The sequence below is a fragment of the Leiobunum rupestre genome, chromosome 11 (assembly GCF_980474605.1).
Source record: "Leiobunum rupestre chromosome 11, qqLeiRupe1.1.hap1, whole genome shotgun sequence".
Taxonomy (NCBI): domain Eukaryota; kingdom Metazoa; phylum Arthropoda; class Arachnida; order Opiliones; family Sclerosomatidae; genus Leiobunum; species Leiobunum rupestre.
In genome coordinates this window covers 10,023,823-10,047,480 of record NC_143394.1, presented here as the reverse complement: position 1 = coordinate 10,047,480, position 23,658 = coordinate 10,023,823, and the positions used below count along the sequence as shown (strand labels likewise).

The 23,658-nt window shown below is 35.6% G+C and overlaps 1 protein-coding gene across 1 annotated transcript in view; it reads right to left on the bottom strand.

The window, feature by feature from the left end:
• The window catches only part of LOC149921290 (atrial natriuretic peptide receptor 1-like), a 153,365-nt gene that overhangs the window by 1,856 nt on the left and 127,851 nt on the right, over positions 1-23,658 (bottom strand). The window contains exons 16-22 of the mRNA XM_090164170.1: positions 21,994-22,117; positions 20,585-20,653; positions 20,316-20,490; positions 5,229-5,327; positions 3,873-3,964; positions 1,412-1,982; positions 14-346 (exon numbers count right to left, since the gene is read on the bottom strand). Of these exons, the coding sequence (XP_090020296.1) occupies positions 1,686-1,982; positions 3,873-3,964; positions 5,229-5,327; positions 20,316-20,490; positions 20,585-20,653; positions 21,994-22,117 (856 nt within the window). The 3' untranslated portion in view covers positions 14-346; positions 1,412-1,685. The remainder of the gene's footprint in view (positions 1-13; positions 347-1,411; positions 1,983-3,872; positions 3,965-5,228; positions 5,328-20,315; positions 20,491-20,584; positions 20,654-21,993; positions 22,118-23,658) is intronic.

Below are 23,658 nucleotides of genomic sequence, written 5' to 3'. Positions count from 1 at the left end.
TAACATCACAGACCTTTCAAAAAACCATTTAAGCCCGCTTTGTGTCCATAACTCGCGATAAAAAGTTGCCGAAAAGTTTCTTTCTTTAGTCGTCCACCGAGGCTCCGCAACGAGCGCGCCCTGGTGGCGGATAACGCGGGTAGTAACTGGGTTGCCAGTTTTGGGGAAAATTCCCGATAAAACTATTTTCAAAAACCGCCTAGTTCCGTGGAAATGTAAGTAGAATAGAGTAGAATTCGTAAAATACTTGGCGAATTTCAACGCTGGTTTGTTAAAACGTGTAAAATCTGTTGAAATTTAGCGTGCTTATTATGTGCTAAGGGAACCTGAAGTTGTTAAAGAAACTCTGAAATATTTAGTTTAATTTAAATCTACGACGCTTTTCAATACAAAATCTACGCTTAAAGCAACACTCAACTCGCTATAGTACTGATTTAAACCGCTATAAGGCGCTCTTAAAGGGGGAGGAGTGCAGTATTAAAAAGGTTCGACGATTCAAATGTCGAGTGCGCTGATCATTAAGGACATATTTACATGATTAAATGATGCTAGTTGGTAGATCTCACTTTAAAGAACCACACTTTGCCGTTGTCTATTAGAATTAGTTTATAATTATGTTTCACAAAAGTGAGCCAGTTCCCTAACTTCCTCGATTTCAGTTTTATTTGAATGACCGTACATTTGTGGTGCAAAGGCGTAGGATAATCGGTTTTTAAGTTGCGTAATTTTCCGCTAGAGGCGCTTACCTTTTAGGGTATGACGTACATTTTACGTTACTCCACACAGTGGCGTAACCAACATTTTGCTTCAGTAGGGGGGTATTCAATGGAAAAACAACAAAAAGGTGCCCCCCTAGCTATACCACTGACTCCTCATAATTATTGGAACATAATTAAATCACTGAGCAGAGTGTTGCTTGAAGTCGATACACAGGGAGTTTCAAAACGTTATGCAAAAATTTGAAGGAGTTGTAGGGGGTGAGTTGAGAAGTATGCCTGTTTTTTCTCCATTTTCCCACGATAAGTTAAAAGAGCGCCAGAGAGCTTCAAAGTGTGGCCTAGTAGCCGCTGGAAGTATTCTGCAACAAGCGCAAAACCAAGCAGTAGGGAAACGCGAACATTAAGGTTTGTATTCATGTGATAGGTAAAAAAGGACTTTATATACAAATCGAGGTAATCAGCGTAAAATAAGTAAACTTAAACAGTATTTAAAGTCCTTGCTGCTTGGTTTTGCGCTTGTTGCAGCCTACTTCCAGGGGCTAGTAGGCCACACTTCGAAGCTCCCTGGTGCTCTTTTAACTCCTCGCAGGAAAATATGAAAAAAAAAAACAAGCATCCTACTCTACTCACCCCCTACAACTACATAAAATTTTTGCATAACTTTTTGAAACACCCCGTATAATTTGATTTACCAATCTTCCAAATTAAAATCCTTCGGCAAAACAGTCTAGAAAAAGCGCCCAAAAATGCGGAAAACCACGCGTAACTGGCAACCCTGCTCGTTTTTGGACGCGATACGCGACGATCCATTGTTACCTCCTGTTGTACACGTAGTATCACGAGCCTGCTGAGTTGTTAGTCTATACCGTTTGTTTTTTTTTATTATTATTATCTCGCTACGTATAAATTGCAGCGCCATCTCGCGCGTGTCGCCTATCGTTGTCGGCGGGGCAGACGTGCCACTCTTCAGATGTTCGTCTCTATTTTAGTGGCGGTGTGATTCCGGGTCACCTCGGTCCAGCTGCCGTCGCTGAGGCGGTCATCGTCGCACCGGCAGTTCTTTACGACCGCCAGCTCGCCCTCCAACAAAGGGACGCTCGTTGGAGATACTTGGGTGTTGTTAGGCTTCGTTTCCGCGTCGTCCTCGCGGCAATCGACTGTCAGCGCGGCCTCCTTTACGTCGGACAGATCCGCCAGCTCTTTCTCATCCTCGTCGGGAGTAGATTCGCCCAATAACCAGTACGTCGTTAGCTTACCCTTGCCCTAAAGTCAAAATTGATTTAGACGACGCAAGATGGCGCGTTTTTCGTGAAGATTTATCAAGGCTAACGCTGTATTGGATTGTCAGGGTTAACAAGAACAGTTATCTATGTGGTAGAATTGTTATCGACATAATTCGGTGATTTAAGCTAGAAGTGTTATTGAGCAGACGACGTGTTTTATCGTTCTACAGGGTTGCCACAAAAATTTAAGATTCAAATTCCCTGTTTTCCCTTATTATTTCAAAATATTTTCCCAGACTTTTTAAGGCCAAAATTTTAATTACATGCTTTACTTTTATCAGGATTTAAATGGACTTATATTTCAGTAAAAAAGTTATTAGAATGTTGAAAAAATTAGCCAAACTTTCAAGGAAATAAATGATAATCATAGAATTTGTTAAAGATGTAGAGTAAATTGACCTTCAAAAAGTGTCAAGATAAAATTGAATAGGCCTTTCTATAAAGTAACATTGGCCTTCTTGTTTAGATGTATCGGGCGCGTCACTCGTGACGTAGAAATGACGTTTCACTATGAAAATTCGAGGAGTCACCCTTTTTATAAAGATCTAACCTTCAAAACTGAACTGAACTCCAACGTATCTCGTGACGAAAGCGATACATTAAAACAAGTTTGGCAAGCGTAATGACTTTATAGAAAGGCCTATTCCCTGACTTTTCCCTGACTTTTTACATATTCTTGAAATTCCCTGACCTTTCTCTGACTTTTTAGGCCCATTTTTAGATTCCCTGACTTTTCCATGATTTCCCTGACGTGTGGCAACCCTGTTCTAGATAACGGGGGCTCAACGCTAGCTACGTACGTTCTACGTTAAATAGATATGTTCTTTTTATTTCTATTTAAGTATACACCTCATTTTAATGCTAAATGTTATTTGCTTGAGGCATGTAAATTCGCATGTTCCATTTTAGTACATTTATCACTCTAAATTTAATCATACCATACGGTACATATTATTCTTACTATTTTAAACTAAATTATATTCTAGATAACATTTTAAATTGATTATAAAAATGGTTCTGATAGTAATTGTTTGGAAAATACTTGCTTTTCTATTTGAGATGGTTACTTCTATCTTAAAGTATTAATACACTTTTGGTTTTACTAAAGCATTTTCGTAAGAATTAGCCTTGCTATGAAATAAGCTACGGCAGCTAAACTGGTTTTTATGTAGCTCATTCGTCACGAAATACTTAGAAGTTCAGTTCAGTTTATGCTTAAAAACAGGGTGCCTCGTGGAATTATTTCTTATGTCCTCGGCTTTTCGTAGTAAAACGTCATGGATACGTCACCCGTGACGAAGCAGCAACATAAAAACAAGAAGGCCAATGTTACTTTATAGAAACTAGGAGCAACAAACACAAGGAGAACGCAGCTAGCCTTTAAACACGCTAACGAAGGGTTGTGTACGAATTTCATTGGACGAGCGTCACGAGCCTTTACGCTGAACGTTTCACTGGGGGGGGGGAGACAATTTTCTAATTTTCCCCTTCCGACGGCAGCAGGCGCTAAAGCGTCTAGCCAATGAAAAACGTACGCAAGAAAATCCACGACTTTTGACGGGTTGCTTTCTCCTTGTGTGGGGTGTTGTGTTTGTTGCTCCTAGATAGAAACGCCAATTGAGCAACATTAAATTGGGAATATTTCATCCGAAATTTAAAAAGTCACCTTTTATTTGTAAAAACAAGAAATAGATGGAGCTTAATTAGCAAAGATTTTTCTTATTTCGGTCGAGATAAAAAAGTGTTCCCAAGAGATTAATTTAAGACAAAAAATACCAAAAAGGCGGAGGGGGGAGGGGGCGGGGGCACCTGAAAATGTAATTAGGGAAGTGGCGATTTCGTCCGAAGAGAAGCGGCAAAAAAGACTTACTTTCATCTCGACGTCGCCTCGTAATTCCAAACGAAAAGTTTTAAAATTGTCCAGAACCTTCTTTGTCTCAGGACTGATATGGATTTTTAAGGCTTTACGAAAAAAAAAGGACCAAATTAAGACTTGAATAAAAAATCCCATTGTCATCAAATTAGCAGAGATTTCCGATAAAAGGACTCATTCCAAAAGGTGAGACTAAGGTAGTTTCAAGCGAAGGCTTTCAAGCGATAAGCCATGGCTTAATATGTAAAAAAAGAGAGGATTAATTTTAAAAGGCATATTTTTTAGTGTTTAAAATTCAAGGATTTAGGTTGAAAACACGGAGCTAAACACAAGCCTATAATGTATATCATAGGGATTTTCTACAGGTCGCCAAATTTCAGGCACCATTGGATATCTATCTCAACGTTTCAAACGATGGTTCAGCGTAATTTTATTTGGCATTTAAATTATTTTATAAAAAGAGTTAATTAAAAATTAGTAAAATGTGTTTTTAATAATTGTACATTTTGTAGTGTAAATTGGTCCGTGAGCACCAATGTTACCCTTGTGCCGTTAAAAGGTGAAAAATCCTTATTGGCTTTAAATCCCTCTATTACTCGTACTTACGCCCAATCAAAGTTTAGAGATTTTCATAGTCTCCAATTCTGACATTACTTCTGTAGATAGGCCCTTTTTATTCCGTTAATTTTGACGTTAATAATTAGATTAAACAATGGAAATTTCCGAATCAGAAAATCGAATTCTATAACCAAGGTGAAAAAAGGTATATTATAAAATCATAAGTAACATAATAAGAATAAGTATGACACTTCCTGTTGCTTTAATGCTAATTTTCTAACCGAACCTTTTTTCGGCACTGATACTCTCTTCAAACTGTGACTTGAACTCGCGACTTACCGTTTTGGATGCCTACTTTTTGATAAAAAATTTAAGCCTAATATCGGAGAGCACGTTCTGGAGTCGCGAGGGGCTTTGGCTTTGTTTCGAAGCCCGCTTGAATTTTGTTTTTTATTTTTTCATTTTAGGCTAATATTCCGCCTATCTATCGGAAACCAGATGTTTCGGCTTAGCGGAAGTCTTGCATATTTTATATACTAGAGGGCTTTGTGCTGAGAACACATCTTAATTACGCAATAACTATGAAAACCAGTTTGGTTGTAAATCTCTTTAATTTTCATACTTATTGTTATTATGTTACTTGTGGTAAAATATGTACACTCATTTACGTTACGTAACACTATGCCGCTTACGTTTTACGTTACGTAAATGTGTTCTTGTTCGTGTAAATGTCAACATGACCTCTACATTGAATAGCGTTAAAATGGTCGAAAAAGAAAGAAATGAGGTACTTACGAAGCCCGTTGGATTCCATTCTGGAAGCGGTATTGACGGTGTCCCCGAAGAGACAATACCTCGGCATCTTGAGTCCCACTACACCCGTCACGCAAGGACCTGAGGACAACAAAGCAAAAACGAAATCTCAACGACTCAAACATTAAAACTGCCTCCCTCGTAATTAAAGAGACGCGCTAATTAGAGGCGGAATTTAATTACGCCTTTGAGAACAGCTGCGGGCCCGGGCCCAATATCGAGCCTTAAATACGTTGTTTACGAATACGGCAAAGATTCAAAAGCACCGCCATTGATTACGATGTATAGGATACCTGGGGACTCGCGATGTACAATTTAGACGAAAGTGCATTAAGGACGAATTTATTCCTTTCGGGAAATATTTATACTTAAAAGTAATGAATATTTATCGAACATAATTTAAATCATTCGTCACTGAGGACTATCAACATAGTCATTAGATTTTCGTGTCAATTTGAAGACAAATTTGATAGGAAATGTTTTCGAAAGTTAAATTATAAATGCTTGCCTCACGGAATAAAGACCATTAAAGAGAATATAGTGGCAACTATTGGCTTAAACTTCATGTTATTATATGTTAAAATATGTAGACAGGATTCTACGTGTAAGTAGATTATACGTTCCTAGTTTGGTATAAATGGATTCTTGGTGTAAACCCTATTGTCACGGCTGTTATAGACTTCTAACCCAATGTACCACCAGGTACCCGACGACGTAAGGATACTGTATCGACATGTTTAAACAATACTATTTCCGATATTCAATTTAACGAGAAACCGAGTATCCGAAAGGTTAGATCTATACTGAAGGTGGCGCTGTTGCCTATTTAAATTAAGCAATGTTGCTTAGTTAAATTAAGAACTGTTGCCTAGTTAAATTAAGCATTGTTTCATAGTTAAATTAAGCATTGTTTCATAGTTAAATTAAGCATTGTTTCATAGGTAAATTAAGCTTTGTTTCATAGGTAAATTAAGCATTGTTTCATAGGTAAATTAAGCATTGTTTCATAGGTAAATTAAGCATTGTTTCATAGGTAAATTAAGCATTGTTTTATAGGTAAATTAAGCATTGTTTCATAGGTAAATTAAGCATTGTTTCATAGGTAAATTAAGCATTGTTTTATAGGTAAATTAAGCATTGTTTCATAGGTAAATTAAGCATTGTTTCATAGGTAAATTAAGCATTGTTTCATAGGTAAATTAAGCATTGTTTCATAGGTAAATTAAGCATTGTTTCATAGGTAAATTAAGCATTGTTTCATAGGTAAATTAAGCATTGTTTCATAGGTAAATTAAGCATTGTTTCATAGGTAAATTAAGCATTGTTTCATAGTTAAATTTTATTTAAATTGTTTATTTTATTGATTTTTAATTGATATTTAAATATTTTATGCCTTTTTCGCTTTTAAAATTTATAGAAAATTTAGATACATTTTTAATCTAAACCAAAATTTATCTGAATTGAATTTAATTACTAATTCTAATTTTAGTGTTTTCGTTGCTACATTTTCATAAATGTAGTGTTGTAAGTCGGAAAATTTTCCGTATTTTTCCGAAAAAAATAAAAAACAGTTTTAATTCCATGATTAGTCTAATATTGTTTGCAAATTTAAATAAAGGGGCATTTTCGACTCATTTTTTCGAATCTAAAAGTAAAACTAAACCCCTACACTAGCTTTAAACTGATTAAAAATGTAACACTATTAATGTTTGTAGTATGTTTATTGTTATTAGACCAAAAATTAAAAAAATAAAAACCATTAACAATTAATTAATGTTTCAATTTTTTATTTAAGAAAATTTTCCGCAAATCAGAAAACTTTCTGGAAATTTTTCCGCATTTTATTTTTCCGGAAAATTAACAACACTACATAAATACATAGAAATATAGTAAGTGAGTGAAATCAATGATTTTCAAAAAAAAATATTTTGATTTAAATTGATTTAAATGAAGATCTTTGAATAAAATTATATTGATTTAAATTTTTTTAAATAAATATTTTAATCAGATAACCCTGTATACTATGCCAAAAACCTGCTTCTTGTATGGTAGTTCAAAGGTTTCGTCGAAACTAAAGGGTTTTTACATCGGGTAACCAGTTTTATCCACATCGTGTTAAAATTTTAAAATGTTTTGGAGTATACGTGTAAAACTTCCATTCAGGAAAAACTTTTTCATTTCATAAATATCCTAACCTTAATCATGGCGAGGCCTACGGCGCATGACTGTAATCGCGAAATCGAAAATACACATTTTGGGTAAGTGAGTGAAACTTCCATTGTTATTCCAAGACGAACTTGTTAATTTCATAAATATTCTAACCTCCACGGCACATACCTAGAAATTCACGATATTGAAAGAAAAAATTAGGGTACACGTGCAAAATATTCATAGTCATTCTAAGACTATCTTGTTCATTTTTGACTGCTACGGCGCATGCCTGTAATAGCTAAATCGAAAAAACAAATGATTGGAGTACATGTGTAAAACTTCCATTGTTACTCCAAGACGAACTTGTTCAATTCATAAATATTCTAATCACAATCACGGCGAGGGCTACGGCGCATGCCCTCCATCACGAAATTGAAAAAAAAATCAACACGGCTTATATAATAACGTAATGATAACAAATGGGTTTAGAACTTGACATAAGCACCCTGAAAATGTCGACAAACAGTACCCCAGACACTTGAATTAAACGCGGTTTTCGGCGTTTCGAAAAGGCGTATCCTGGTAAAACGCCTCATTAAAAAACAACGACAGCGTATTTTGCAACGTCTGGGTGGAGGAAAAAAACTGCCTTAATAACGGGGTATCAGGCGAGGCTTAATACATCATAATCTATCAAGATTAATATATGGAGGAGGGTTGACGGTAATCATGACTGATTTTTAAAATGACGCGGAGTTAATAGCTAAGTGAGGTTTCGCTCCTCACGAAAAAAACAACGCTAAAAAGGTTGGAGAGAGATTGTGGGAAGTTTTTGTTTTTAGCGCAAGGTGTAAGCCGCGAAAGGCTTCCGGAAGTTTTTGCCGCTTCTAAAAGTAGGAACCCGGTTGAAGGCCCTAAAACGTCAATTTCGTTTAAACGCCCAAAACTGTTTCTAACGGTCGATGTGTCCGTTTTTACCTTGAGGGGGACCGAAAACGCTATAGAGCGACTACGAACTCGCTATTTTATTAGCACGGTAAACGTGGTTTAAAATCGGAAGCCTTACTTCTAGAACAGGGTTATTTAACTTTAGTAACTAAAGATTGGATTAGGGAAGCTTTGGTATGGCGCCCGTTAGTCATACTTGCTTTTCCTAAATTTAAAATATTTTATCGTTATTGCATGGGAGCGCCATCTAGGTAACTAATTTATTAACTTTGTTAATTACGTTGAGTAGAGATAGCCATAGTTTTAAATAAATATTTACTGGAATTATTTATTGAATTATAAAATAAATGAAATTATTTTCATTATTAATCGACCTCACCATAGTTTTATTATTTTTACACGAGCTTCTATTTTTCTGCAATAGAGGTCGCTGTTTACAAATCTACATAAAATCCCCCTCCTTCACCTTGCAGGTGAGGATAGAAGCTTGTCTTACTTACTTGTATAGCGTCGTAATCTAACCTCCTAAGAAGTCGAATAACCCTGGCTATACATTAAATAAAGTATAGCACTAACATACACGTGGTGGCAGAAATGTTATATTATTTGATCCACTAATAAACATTTCAATTTGTACTAAATTGAACCAGTAGAAATATTTTTCTATTTGCTTTGACAGATTGCAGCGCCACCACAATGCAATTAAATTTTATTCTTGGAAAGGATCATCGTCCATATGTTGTTACTAACATCACAAGTAACATGTAAATTAATTACCGTAAGTAAATCATTTGACGTGATAGATTAAATCCATTTTAATATATTCATTATAAAATTAAAAATCGTCTGCTTACTCGAGCTACGCGTTGTTTTTAACGTACTTAGCGCCAGTTACCATAGAGTCTGTTAAACCTGGTGGCAGAACTGGAAAAACCGATTTTTCACTAAATATGCTATTAATTCATGTGTTGTCAGACCATAGTTTTTTCACTTTTTGACTGCTTTATATAAAAGAACAGACATTCAAATTTCAAGATTACAGATCTGTTAATTCTTAAGGGAAATATTCAACGTGTTCTTTAGGGATTATTTCCGCAACAAACAACTATATTCCCTTAAATCCAAGAAACCTGTTAGCACTACCAAAGGCCGGGATTTTTCGGCCTTCGCGGGAAATATTACATCAAATTGAAATTAATTATTTATTTGTTCATTAATTTGTTTGACAATAATATGGAATAAAATGTTTTACAGGCTGATAAATAAACTCATAATTTAAATAAACTTATTTTCGATTTAAAATTTAAAATAACATGTGTGACTGTAACGTATCTATTACCTACATTTTCGATTGCTAAGCAAGCGATAAGCCACAAAAGTTCCGTTTAGCAAACGTAAATCCACTATATTATGAGTGTCTCGCGTTGGCCGCCAGGTGGCTATGTGTAAACTGAAAAGGCTAATTGAACCAAAATAATTTAATTTTTCTAAGTATATTAAATTATTAAGTTTTCCTAGTCAGATTGAATGTTATTTATGGTAACGTTTAGATACCAAACGTATATAAGATTATTATAAGTATAATAAGTACGCGAGTTATTCAAAGAGTGCCGCCATTCCAGGAAACAAATCGCCCCCTAGCGAGATGTTTCTGGGTGTGAAGAATTGGATGCGTCATACAACAATATTATCGACTTATGAGAGGCAAGGTGAATCTAGCCATTAAAGGAGAACTGTCACCACCCTAAAATTGGTTAAAAACAATTTAAATGGATAGAGAACGTCCGAAAATGGTTAAACAAAAAATTTAATGTTAATATTTCCCCGGTTATATCGTTTTTCTGTCGGAACTGTCGTCTGCTACGACATTATCTTTGGCTTTTTAACCTAGTTATATTGGTAGATTGCAGTTTATCGTGTTTTTAAAATGCCTTACACACCGCACTTCTAAAATTTTTGCCGCTTCATTCTTTTGGCGCTGCACGTAGATTCAACCGCAATTTCTGAAATTTTTTGAGCAGTTTGATGTAGGTTGCGGAAAAAGTAGCGTAACTTTTTAAATACTTTTCCAATAACTATAAAATATCAGAGACATAATAATTAATATATTTTCTATCTTTCTGTAAAAAAACCTCGTAAATTTTGGTTTTGGTGACAGTTCTCCTTTAAGTAAAATAAGCACGCGCTTGGGGCGTCAAGGGAAGGGTTATGTCAAACCGAACACCGTTTTCGTAAATTCGGTAACGTAGATATCGCGAGGCGAGGAGCGCATTGTTACAGACTAAGCTACGGAGATAATAGGTAGTCGCTCCGATTTGAGCGTCCGCCGATCGTCGCCGGCAGAGGTCGTCCCGAAGCGTACTTCCGTCAGAGAGAGAGAGAGAGAGAGAGAGCGCTGCAATTACGCTAATGAACTCGAGAACCGGGCTTTGTGGGAAGCCGTATCTTTTAAATAAAGCTAAATCAAAAAGCAGAGCCCATTCCGCAGCATTAGTGAACGTGTTTTACGTTAGAATAAAAACGCCTTCGATATAAATGCGAGAAATAGTTCGAGTCAAGTCATTAGAATGTTTCCACCATAATGCAACCTCGACCTTAACGACGCTTATTTTTTTACGCTACTTTCAGACCACTTAAATATTTCTTTTTCCCGCTTGGCGCGGGTCGTTAGGCTAATAAGAAAGTGGCGGGCCCTAGCGGGAATGAAGGCGTCCTCAAACGTTCAGAAATGATTGATAAGATGAGCCGAGGCTTATCATCTTCTACGTGGGATTATAAAGCCGCATTTATTATAGACGCGATACAGTTAAGGACAGAAGTAAACAAGTTGAAGTAATCGGAGAATAGGCCTTTCCATTATCTACTTGTAGGAAATGCATCGTTAAAGAGATGAGGGTCAGTGTACCCAGCGCCGTAACCAGCCAAAAAAATTGAGTAGGGCACTGATTTTAGGGGCGTTGTATGAGCGAGCGAGGCACTCCTCATGTATATTTTTAAATTGATGAAAATTAGAATGTTTTAATCTGTCGTCCAATGCGCAATGGGCAGTCGATCAGCGCCTGTAACGAGTGACGGGCGGCCATTATCAGGTGTCACGACGAAGAGAGATTTATAGACTACGGTTGCGATAGTCCGACGAATATTTCACATTTATAGTTATTCGTATTTTTATAAATTTATAAATTTATTTGTTTGTATTGCTAATTGCTATTTTTTTTTACGAAAAAATTAAATTTTTTAATATTAAAATAAAAATGCGTTCAACCAAAACGAATATAATTCCAGCGCCATCTATAATACAATTGTTAACGTTAGGAAAAAATAATTGCTACTACTACAGAAAGTTGGATGACCCTTGTACATCTAAATTTGATTTCTAGCTACGCGTATAGGTCATTATTCCACCAGAAAGCAGAAACGTAGACTGATTAGTTACGGTTGCATAGTTATACATTCTATAAATAACCTGTTCGAAAATGTGCAAACATTATTGAAATACAATGGAATGCTTCTCAGTAATTTATGTACTCTACGTCTAGGAATTAAACGACCTAGTTAAGCTAGGGAATTAGAAGTTTAAAATTCTCCGGAGGAAAAGTTTACTTTAAAATGCATACGAAGAGTAGAGATGGAACTAAAAGATAAGGACTATACCTATAAGAATGGGTTTTTCGCGCCACCTATAGACGAGAAGGCAAAGCTTTATTAGAGCATCGGAAGCGGATGTAAGGAGGAAAATGAAAGCTAAAGTTTCTTGAAGGATTCGGGGCCCAGGAGGAACAGGAGCTGCACTTTTAATGAATCTCGGCTGCTGTTGGCTCCCAAGATCGAAAAAAAGAACTCTTTTAGCAATTCAATGGGAAGAAGAATTCTCCTTGACTGTATCTGGCTCTGTTTTTTGGAAGAACCTATTCTAGAAGTTCTCCAATCTCCATCAGCAAAAAGAGTAAACTATAGTCGTTATCTAACTAAGGACTCCGATACGAAAGAGATATTTTGAAGAAAAGGTCCGGGTGAAGATAGCGTTTGGTTCATTTAAATGAACGATAATTGTTACGGGCAATTGATCAATTTAGTTCCTGTCTATCGCAGCAAAATAGTTTCGATTTGTTAATTCATAAGTTTATAAGTATATAAGTGGGGTGGCGCAGTGGTTGGCACTTTCGCCTCGTAGCGAGAGGAGCCAGGTTCGATCCCAACTTGTGGCACTGTGTGAAAACTAGGAGCAACTAGTTTCGCGTTGAATTTGCAAATTCTCTTCACACTTGTTAATTGGGGTTAACCCGAGCTCTTTGGTTTTGCCTTTGCATAAACCCTTGGTGAGGATAACGCTAATAGTAAGTGTAGGGAGCTGTTGGCTCGCGTGGTATGAAGGACTGGACACCACCCTCCTACGCTTTGTAACTCAGCCACCCTAATTAATGGCATTTAAAGTCGCTAGCAGTGGCGTAACTAAGCACCCGCAGACCGTTTTAAGTATTGATTTTTAATTTATTTAAATTTTTAAATAATTAAAAAAATTATGCTTTAACTATTGGTAAAAACGTTTCATAAATCAAATAGTCTGTTATTAGAACGTTTCATAAATCAAACACTCTGTTATTAGAACGATTCATAAATCAAACAGCCTGTTATTAGAACGTTTCATAAATCAAACAGTCTGTTATTAGAACGTTTCATAAATCAAACACTCTGTTATTAGAACGTTTCATAAATCAAACACTCTGTTATTAGAACGTTTCATAAATCAAACAGTCTGTTATTAGAACGTTTCATAAATCAAACAGTCTGTTATTAGAACGTTTCATAAATCAAACACTCTGTTATTAGAACGTTTCATAAATCAAACAGCCTGTTATTAGAACGTTTCATAAATCAAACAGCCTGTTATTAGAACGTTTCATAAATCAAACAGCCTGTTATTAGAACGTTTCATAAATCAAACACTCTGTTATTAGAACGTTTCATAAATCAAACAGCCTGTTATTAGAACGTTTCATAAATCAAACAGCCTGTTATTAGAACGTTTCATAAATCAAACACTCTGTTATTAGAACGTTTCATAAATCAAACACTCTGTTATTAGAACGTTTCATAAATCAAACAGCCTGTTATTAGAACGTTTCATAAATCAAACAGCCTGTTATTAGAACGTTTCATAAATCAAACAGTCTGTTATTAGAACGTTTCATAAATCAAACAGCCTGTTATTAGAACGTTTCATAAATCAAACAGCCTGTTATTAGAACGTTTCATAAATCAAACAGCCTGTTATTAGAACGTTTCATAAATCAAACAGCCTGTTATTAGAACGTTTCATAAATCAAACAGCCTGTTATTAGAACGTTTCATAAATTAAACAGTCTGTTATTAGAACGTTTCATAAATTAAACAGTCTGTTATTAGAACGTTTCATAAATCAAACAGTCTGTTATTAGAACGTTTCATAAATCAAACAGTCTGTTATTAGAACGTTTCAGAATTAAACTCTTTGATTTATGAAACGTTCTAATAACAGACTGTTTGATTTATGAAACGTTCTAATAACAGACTGTTTGATTTATGAAACGTTCTAATAACAGGCTGTTTGATTTATGAAACGTTCTAATCTCGTTCTGATTAAATTATGAAAGGCTCTAATCACGGAATGTTTATTGCAATGTTCCAGTTATGAACTGTTTCATTCATGAGATTTAGTCATGGCCTCTATAATTTAAGCAATGTTCCAATCACAGACTATCCAAAACAATGTTCTAATTATGAACAGTTTATTTTATGGGGATATATTTTCTATGGAAAGCGAGGAAATCTCGGCCGTTCTCAGTCGCGTAAAGGGATTCTTGTTAATTCCGTTTTGTTGGAGAAACGACGATTTGAACAATTTCGTGTCACAAGCCCTTGAAACAAAGTCACAAGGTATACCACGCCATCCCTCGGGAAATATAAGCGTAAAATAAAGTGAAGAAAGCTTTTTTTCTTAAGAGCAAATTTATCGAGAATGAGGTGGAAAAAGGAAAGCTAGTATAATTTAGAGCCAAAATTCGGGTTCCTAGGAAAAGAAGCTATCCAAGAGTCAGCCCACCTTTAATTTAGGGCCGCCCATATTGGATAGGGTTGTCGCGAAATCTTAATTAAACTAAATCTTTACTCTTGTCTGGGATAATGCAAATTGACTGCGATTTAAATTTCATTAAAGCCAACGCCAAACAAGGCTGGACCCCAAAAAAGAACAAAATTTATTTAATACTAACTACATCGATGTGCAGACGAGGTACATACAAAAGTGACATAATTACCAAAGGTGTGTCAATCGGACCTATTTCTGAAATTCTGAATGAATGATACGAGCGAAATACAAGTTGGGAGGGGAGAAGGGAAAGTATGCCTTGGGGAGGGAAGGAAGTTAAAACCAACAAATAACGCCTCGTAGTGAGGAGCGGAGGAACTAAGTAGCACTGGTCAAAGTTAGTGTTTTTTTGATTTTTCGTCTATCTGTGGAGATGCTATCGCCATCTACCTACGATATTATACCATAGACTAAAAAAGGATCCAGAAAGGCGACAATAAATAGTCTTTTATGTGGTCGATCGCGAGTCGAGCATTCATTAAACCTTTAGCATACGAAAGTACAGGGATTGTCACACTTTTGGTAATTATGTCATTTTTGGTACATATAATAGAAAGGGAAATCTTACCCGATAGAAATATGGTTATTCTAATATGTTAAACCAAGATTTTATTCGGGTGAGTAAAGAATACGCGCGCACATTGCTGAAGGGTCCCGCATTCGTACAAATGCCGTACACTCTAGAGAAAAATAATTTTAGAAATCCACTTATACAAGATGGCGGCCAAGGCTTTAAGGGAGGGTGGTATTTAGGAAAAGGTGACGTCACTAGCCTTCCACAACAACGATGGTGACGTCACGAGAATCTTCCTTATAATACTTTTTTATTTAATTCTATTAATAATAATAATCAAGGTACTGCATTAGGCCCAAGTCGTCTAGCGACTTATTATGCCTTTAAATCTTGTGGCCGGGTTACACTGCGTAGGAGGGGGTGGAAAGCCTTTCATGCCACTCGAGCCAACAGCCCCCCTATACACTAACTATTAGCGTTAACATCGAAAAGTTTTTATGGGAAGGGTGGAAAACCCCTCTAACTAGTGGAGAGAGAACTTGCAAACTTGCAGAAGGAGTAGTTTCTTGCTGCGAGGTGAAAGAGCTAACCACTCCGTCACCAAACTTTGGTCTTATGCTAGTAATGTTTCAGGGTTCGTACAAAATTTGCGGAATTAAATTCCCTGACATTTCCAGGTTTTCCCTGACCAAATTGCAAAATTTCCCTGACCATTTTTGTAGAATTAATTTATGTTTTGAGGTAAAATCTTGAAAAATATTTATTAAGTATATTTAATACATCTTTCAAAAATTATTTGCCGGATTTTTTTGGGGTCATTTTAAAATTCCCTGACTAATCACTGACCATTTGGAATTATTTTCAAATTCCCTGACTTTTCCCTGACGTTTTGGAAATATTTTCAAATTCCCTGACTTTTCCAGGTTTTCCAGGTCGTGTACGAACCCTGTGTTTATGCAATAACAGAAGTAAATAATATATCTTACGAGAAAAGTATTAATTAGGCCCTATAAATGAAAGACGGTCCTTCGCAGCCTCGAAGTAGTTCTAGTACCATAGATAGATAAACACTTATCGTGTTAGAAAAGATTATGCACTTCTGTTAATACACGAAACTATTACGGGCTATTTTTTCTAAGAGGTCTGCCGGTTTATTTGTGAGAATTTCTTATTTACGCACTAGTTCTTAAAAGGGGGGTATTAAAGGTATTTCACTTAATTAATAATTGATTAACCGACAATTCCCATTGAACCTAACTTTAAAGCAGACGAAATACCCATTAAAAATTAACTAATCAAGTATTTAATTAAATAATTCGTTTAAATTAGAGTTTATAGATGAAACTACTTTTCCTTATACAACTTTCGATTTTCAGTATATCCAACTAAGACTTTTAAAGAAACGTTTTTAATTACTCTTTCAAAGTTAGGCCTGATAATATTGGAAAATAGATGCTCTCCCAAGACCTTATCACGACTTTGTTCTACACAAGTTGAATAATTTAACTTCGAAAAGATTATAAACAACAAGGTATCCTACTGGAATCAAGAGGCGAACAGGTCAAGAATATAAGTTTAAAGGAAAATTTAATATATTGGTAATTTTTCCATATTGTTTTATAAATAAATAGGTCTTAAAGCAAGTGTCGGCTCTAGGTGAAGTAGCTCTTTTTTCAACAGATGTCGCTAGCGTCGAAATCAAAAATAGATGCTGAAGCTACATTTTGACTCAAAAGGCGGGACATAAAAGTATGCTTCGCGTTGATTGGCTCGTTTGTAAATTGGTCAATAACTTCAATTCTAGTAATTGTTTATAATATATTTTATATGGGATATATAATTTAGGTTAAATTTCACTAAGCAGAATAAAATGTGTTCTAAATATAATACTCTATAATGGCTCTCTGACGACGTTATTGTTTCGCTATTTTGAATTTTAGCTTCCGTTCCCATTAATAGATGGCTCCACGCTCTCCACGAAAATCATTTTTTTCGAAGATTCGGATAGATTCATGGCCATCTCTAATAACAGGGGCCTTTTCATAATGCAGGTGGCAATGATAGAGCCGACAGTTGCTTTAAGTTTAATTTATTTCATATTTGTTAATAAAATAATTAACTTATAATGTTCAAAATACAAAAATTATATTTTTAACAAATATTTTTTGAGTTATAATTGCTTTTTGAATATATATTTATATTTAAATATAAAATTAGTTAGTACACTTCTATAAATACAGATGGCGTTGGGCAACTATTATAACCTAAGAGCCCGCTTCGGTAGTATGTACAAGAGCTCTAACCCTTTGTCGAAAAAGTCGTGACTTTACCGTTGACCAGGGCTTATACTATTATTTCCAGCCGCCAATAGTCAAGCCAAGGTCCAACTTATCGGTTATCCAAGTAAACCAACATTAAATTCTAGACGATCAAAATAAGCTTAAGGTCTTAAATCGCTTTTTAGTTTTCCGGCCATTTTTCTTTCGCGGGGCCCAGCGCCATCTATCCGAAAACCCCACACACTAATATCCTTCCAAAAACGCGCTCGGACGTAAAAACGAAATCGGGTTAGAGTCATGCACTTAAGCGGTTCGATACGACACCTAAGCCCGTAAGGTTTCTTTAACATAAAATAAACAAAAAATATCTTTGTATAAAACTGAATATTTTCTTATCTAAAGTTCTATTTCAAGTAACGGCTCCTTTTCTTTGGAATTTGTAAACTTAAATAGTTTGGTCTCGACGTTATTTTTTTGCGCATCGCCATACCCTCTTCACTACACGAAGACTATTATTCATCAAAATACACCTTAGGGAAAAAAAGGCTTGGAACTTTTAGCTCTAAGGAACTACAATGTATTCACATAAACAGTATGTTAAAAACCACAGCTCCTTTTGAGTGGAGACAAAATTTACTAAAGCTTAAATCTACCAGAAATATTTAAAGATAATTAAAATATAAATATACGGGAAGTATATTAATTATTTTAAATAATTATTTTATTTTATTTAATAACTTCAACCATAAGTATATAATATATTTTTAGAGATAAGTACGTACCTTCTTATACTAATAATATTGCTAGTTTAAAACTAAATTCCTTTAATAATATGCATCTTTCTACTTCTTACGTTATTGGCTAATTACCTACAAAATACATTTGGGAAGAGAAAATAGTGCAAGGCGAAATACATAATATAGTAATTTTCTAAAACTATTTCATTGTCAAAATATGGTTTATAACTCTTTCCGTCGTTAGGCGGAGTTATATCAGCGGTAAAAATTAAGCCGTTTGATGAAAAACTAGTGGCCTTTGGAAACTGCATTGAGTTTGCGAAGGTACATTTTCACTTTAATAGTATTAGGAAATACTTTTCTATAAGTGGTAGCTAGTCGATTGCTTTGAAATTATTTAAATAGTTTTGTTATAAATGAAGGGTTAAAATGTTCTAAGGAAAAACTAAAAAAAAAGAAAACATTTGCGTGAGCCGAGTTACTTACAAATTGTTAGTTTTGGAACTGAAGTCGATAACTTTAAAGCCTAGCGTTTTTTATAATAATTATTATTATTATTAATTTATATACTTATAATAAGACATCTTTTATTTATTTGAAATAACGATTCCATATTTATGGTGGGTTAATTATTTTTAAATTTCTACTACCATATATATCAGAAGATGGCGCTAGTTACGGCTAATACAAGTCGAAGAATGATTTTTTATTGTAGAATGTACTCGCTTTGAAGGCTTTTTTTCACTAGGGATAAAAACACGCAAAGACGTTCGTCAACGCAAAAAACTATTATGCTTAGTTTCCACTTGCGCCCGTTTCTCAATTTTGGGACGTTGAAGCCTTTTCACGCGCGTAAAGAAATACATCATTAAAGGCGCTAGTGGAAACTATGCTTTATGTCTAATGCTTAGTTTCCACTAGTTCTCGTAACGTGGTGTCACTCAACTTTGACACGTACAATATTTTTAAACGAGTAAGATAAATACATGATTATGCACGCTAGTGGAAACTAAGATTTATGTCTAATGCTTAGTTTCCACTAGCGCGCGTAACGTGGTGTTACTCAACTTTGACACTTAAAATGTTTTTAAGTGCGCTAGTGGAAACTAAGCTTTGTGTCTAATGCTTAGTTTCCATTAGCCCCGTAACGTGACGTCACTCAACTTTGGCACGTATATGGTTTTTAAGCGTGTAAAAGAATATTTATTATTACTAACGCTATTGGAAATTTTAGATCTGAAGCTTGTTTTCCACTGGCGCGCGCAACGACGCGTTTCTCAACTTTGAAACGTTCAAAGGTTTTTACGCGCGTAAAGAAAATAACATTATGACGCGCGCTAGTGGAAAACAAGCTTAATGCTTAGTTTCCACTAGCTCAAAAAGATCTATTCTGGACCGAAACAAGTCCAGGTGGCGCTGCGGCGTCAATGTTCACCAAGATAGCGCCTATGATTTAGCGTTTGATATGGACAAATTTGCCAATAAAGTCTAAATCTGGTGGCCGTGATTGATCTATGTTACCATAAAGGAAATACGAAACAGGGTATAATTTAAAAAAATGCTTCATAAGCTACTTATACGCGTAATGGCGTACCCTAAAAAGTTCTTACGTTTTTAACTGCGAAACGCTAATAGCGCCTGGTAATTCGTAAAGTATCTAGTTGTCGACGTCAACTAAAAGAGGGCGTAGCGATAGCTTTGGGTCGCGAATTAGTCCTAAAGGTTGTTTTTCACTATGCCAAAATGAAGCGAGACGAGCAGCTACGCAAATAAATTGTATTAGGCCTAACAGAGATTTTAAGCGTCGACGAACACCGTCTAAGCGTTTTTGCCATAGTGGTAACCATCTCTTAGGTTACAGCTACCGCGACGTCACTCGAATTTTGTGAGAATCTAAGCGTTGGTTTCCACCTAGGAGCAACAAACGCAGCACCCCACACCAGGAGAACGCAAGCCGTCAAAAGTCGTGTACAATTTTCATCAGAAGGGGAAAATTTGAAAATTGTCTACGTTCAGCGTAAAGGCTCGTCCAATGAAATTTGTACACAACACTGTGGTAGCGTGTTTAAAGGATAGCTGCGTTCTCCTTGTGTTTGTTGCTAATAGGTTTCCACTAGCGCTAGTAACGGCTCGTTACTTTGCGAAGTACACACGTTTTGACGCGCGTAAAGAAAAATGTAATATAACGCACGCTAGTGGAAACCAAGCTTAATACCTAGTTAGGCTTTCGACGCAAAACTAATTTCGACACGAAGTAGGCTTAACGGCGCCTTTCTCCGGGCTCTAAATAACGAGGAAGGATACGACACTGACCCGTATGTATCCCAATGCGTAGTTTCAGCTGGTCCTGCGGCCTGTGTCGGATGGTAAACGTCTTGACAGCTTCTAAGAGCGCCAACGACATGCGACAGATTTCCCTGCCGTGTAAGTTTCCGTTCCTCATCGGAAGACCCGACACCACCATATAAGCGTCTCCTATCGTCTCCACCTTCACGGAGTCAAAGGGAAAAAGAGTATTAACAGCGACATCTAGGAGCCTCTAGAGGCGGCGTATCTTTCCGGGAAAAAGTGGTTTCGCTTACTTTGTAAACGTCGAAATTTTCGATGATGGAATCAAAACACGTATAGAGATCGTTCAGTAGGTCGACAACCTGCGTTTTAAAAGACAGAGTGCAATCAACTGAACGGAACGGATTAGTAATAGCATAAGTGTACAATATTGTTACATAAGTGTGACATTTCCTATTCGACGCCCACTGAGAGCTATTCACGAGACAGACTGCATTACGGGCTTGCTCCCGCGTCACACGTAGCCTTTGACAGCGCCTCGCTAGGGGGAGATTTTCTTCTGGTGATGACGTCACTCCATTACTAGCTCTCAGTAAAATATTCCCCAAAGTGACAAACTTATGGAACAATATTACAGACTTATCGTAATATCTTAACCGGCGGCGATCTGATTATTTTTCAGCTGCGTTTATGAAAAATTCCAATTAAGGAAGACACGCCGGCGTTTGAAAAAATCGGAGTAAAATCAAGTAACTATTCCCTATCCATTACCTAGTGATAGCAGATCCGGCCAATCATAATATAGAATCTTTCCAGCCCAATTTCCGAAGCTCATGAAACAGGTTAAATTCGAACGCCGGTTTGGTCTGTTAAAGGCCTCGGTTTTTTTCTGCCTGTCGCCCTTTAAATTAACTTAGTGGAGTACAAATACCCTGGTGGTAGGCCAACCGCTGAACATGTTGGCCTAGTTTAAAGGGGGACAGGCAGAAGAAAATCTAGGCCTTTAAAGTTAGGAGCAACAAACACCAGGAGAACGCTGCTAGCATTTAAACACGCTAACGCAGAGTTGTGTACAAATTTCATTGGACGAACCTTTACTCTGAACTTTTTACGGTCGGGGGGAAGACAATTTCCGAATTTTTCCCTTCCGACGGCAGCAGGCGCTAAAGCGTCTAACCAATGAAAAATGTACGCAGTAAAATCCACAACTTTTGACGGGTTGCGTTCTCCTTGTGTGGGGAGTAGTGTTTGTTGCTTCTAGGTTAAAGTGTGCGCTAAATGCATTTTCCAATATTTTCGCGCTTCAAAAATGAATTAATTTTAAAACAATTTAAACATTTTAATTTTTTTTTGTAAAACCTTCAAATAACAAATAAAATAAATTAATCGAGTTTTTCAATTTCGTTTCCGTGAAATCGTGGAAATATGGTCGGTTTCACGTATGCAAAAATAGTCAACTGGCGCCCGTCATTAGTTCCGCGGCGTCGGGTACGGATCTAGACAGCAATAGCAGACTTGTTACTTTTAACGTTTTATTGGTGCAACAGAGTACACGAAGACGAAATAATAATTTGGACAAAACTACAGCGCAATTATGTCGGGAGTTGTATTAGGGGCAGCAGCTTTAGAGTAAGCGTAAAAAGCAATTTGGTCAGAAGCGACTTTCCGTGTTCGTCACTTTACGAAGGAATGAGAATATTACCTGCATCGGTGTACTGGACGCTGAGAGTGACGTGAATCCGACGATATCACTAAAATAGATGGTGACGTTATCAAACGCTTCAGCCGTTACTGATTCCCCGCGAATTAACTGACTGGCAACGGACCTACACCAAAAATAATTATTATTATTTAGTTATGTTGGGAAATTCCCACTCCTAGAAGATTTTGATATTAAATGAGCTAATGAGCAATTTTGAGAGAAATTAACTTAATTTGTAGCACTGCATTTGCAGAGGAAAAAGGTTCAGTGTGCTTTTGAGGGCAAATAAGGTAAACGGTTCTTTTGGGTGCTTAAAAGGAAAATAAAATATTAACCGGGCCTTTTAATGAAGATTGGGGAAATAAGGGGATCGGGAGATGCTCAAGCAAATGGTTCTTGGATCTTTCCATTATTCAAAGTAAAGAGAAGCGTGTGGAAAATGTCTAAGGCAAATTAGCCTTTAGAAAAAAACCTTTACAAATATTCCAATTCGTACAGACGATTTTTCCCCTTATTAAATTTAGATCAACAATTTATATCTATGATTTGATCGACAATTCCACAGGCAAATATTCATTTGTATCCAAAGTTGAGTCAAGTACACCTAGCAATTTTGGATTTAATCTTGAACCAATATTGTATCAAATACAAATAGCAATTTTGGATTTAATATTGAACCAATTTTGTATCAAACACACAAAGCAATTTTAAATTTAATCCTCATCCAAAATTTGATCAAATACACCTAGTAATTTTGGATTTAATCTTGATCCCTTTTGAATCAGATTTAGATCCAAAGTTGAATCAAGTACACCTAACAATTTTTGATTTAATCTGGAACCAACATTGTATTAAATACACATGAAAGCAATTTTGGATTTAATCTTGATCCAAAATTGTATCAAATAGACCTAGTAATTTTGAATTTAATTTTGATTCAAAATTGGATCAAAACACCTGGCAATTTTGAATTTAATCTTGATCCAATTTTAATCAAGTAAGTATCAGATTTAGATCAAATTGTCGTTAATGTTTTGATCCAATCTAGATCAAATAGGAGTAATATTTTGCATACAATCTGCACCTCAAACGGGTCTCAGACTTAAAATCATATTTTTAACTAATAGAAAGAATATTTTTGATCCAATTTAGCTAAAATGGTCATCTTATTTTAGATCAAATCGGGATGAAATATATATCAGATTGCAAGATTATATTAGTATAAAAAAAGTAAATACATTTCGGAATCAATCATGGTCAAATTTGAGGTGATATTTGCAACAAAAATAAATACTTTTTTGGATCCAATTGTTATCCAACTTATCATTAAATCATATAAAATGTTTGCCAGATTTAAGATCATATTTGTAACCAATGGAAAGAATGTTTTGTATCCATTTGTGATCAAGTTGGTAAAATATTTTGGCTCTAATGGATAATTTAGGAAAAAATTTGAATCCAATAGATAATTTAAAATTAAATTTGAATCCAATAGATAATTTAAAATTAAGTTTGAATCCAATAGATAATTTAAAATTAAATTTGAATCTAATAGATAATTTAAAATTAATTTTGAATCCAATAGATAATTTAAAATTAATTTTGAATCCAATAGATAAATTAAAATTAAATTTGAATACAATAGATAATTTCAGGTAAAAATGA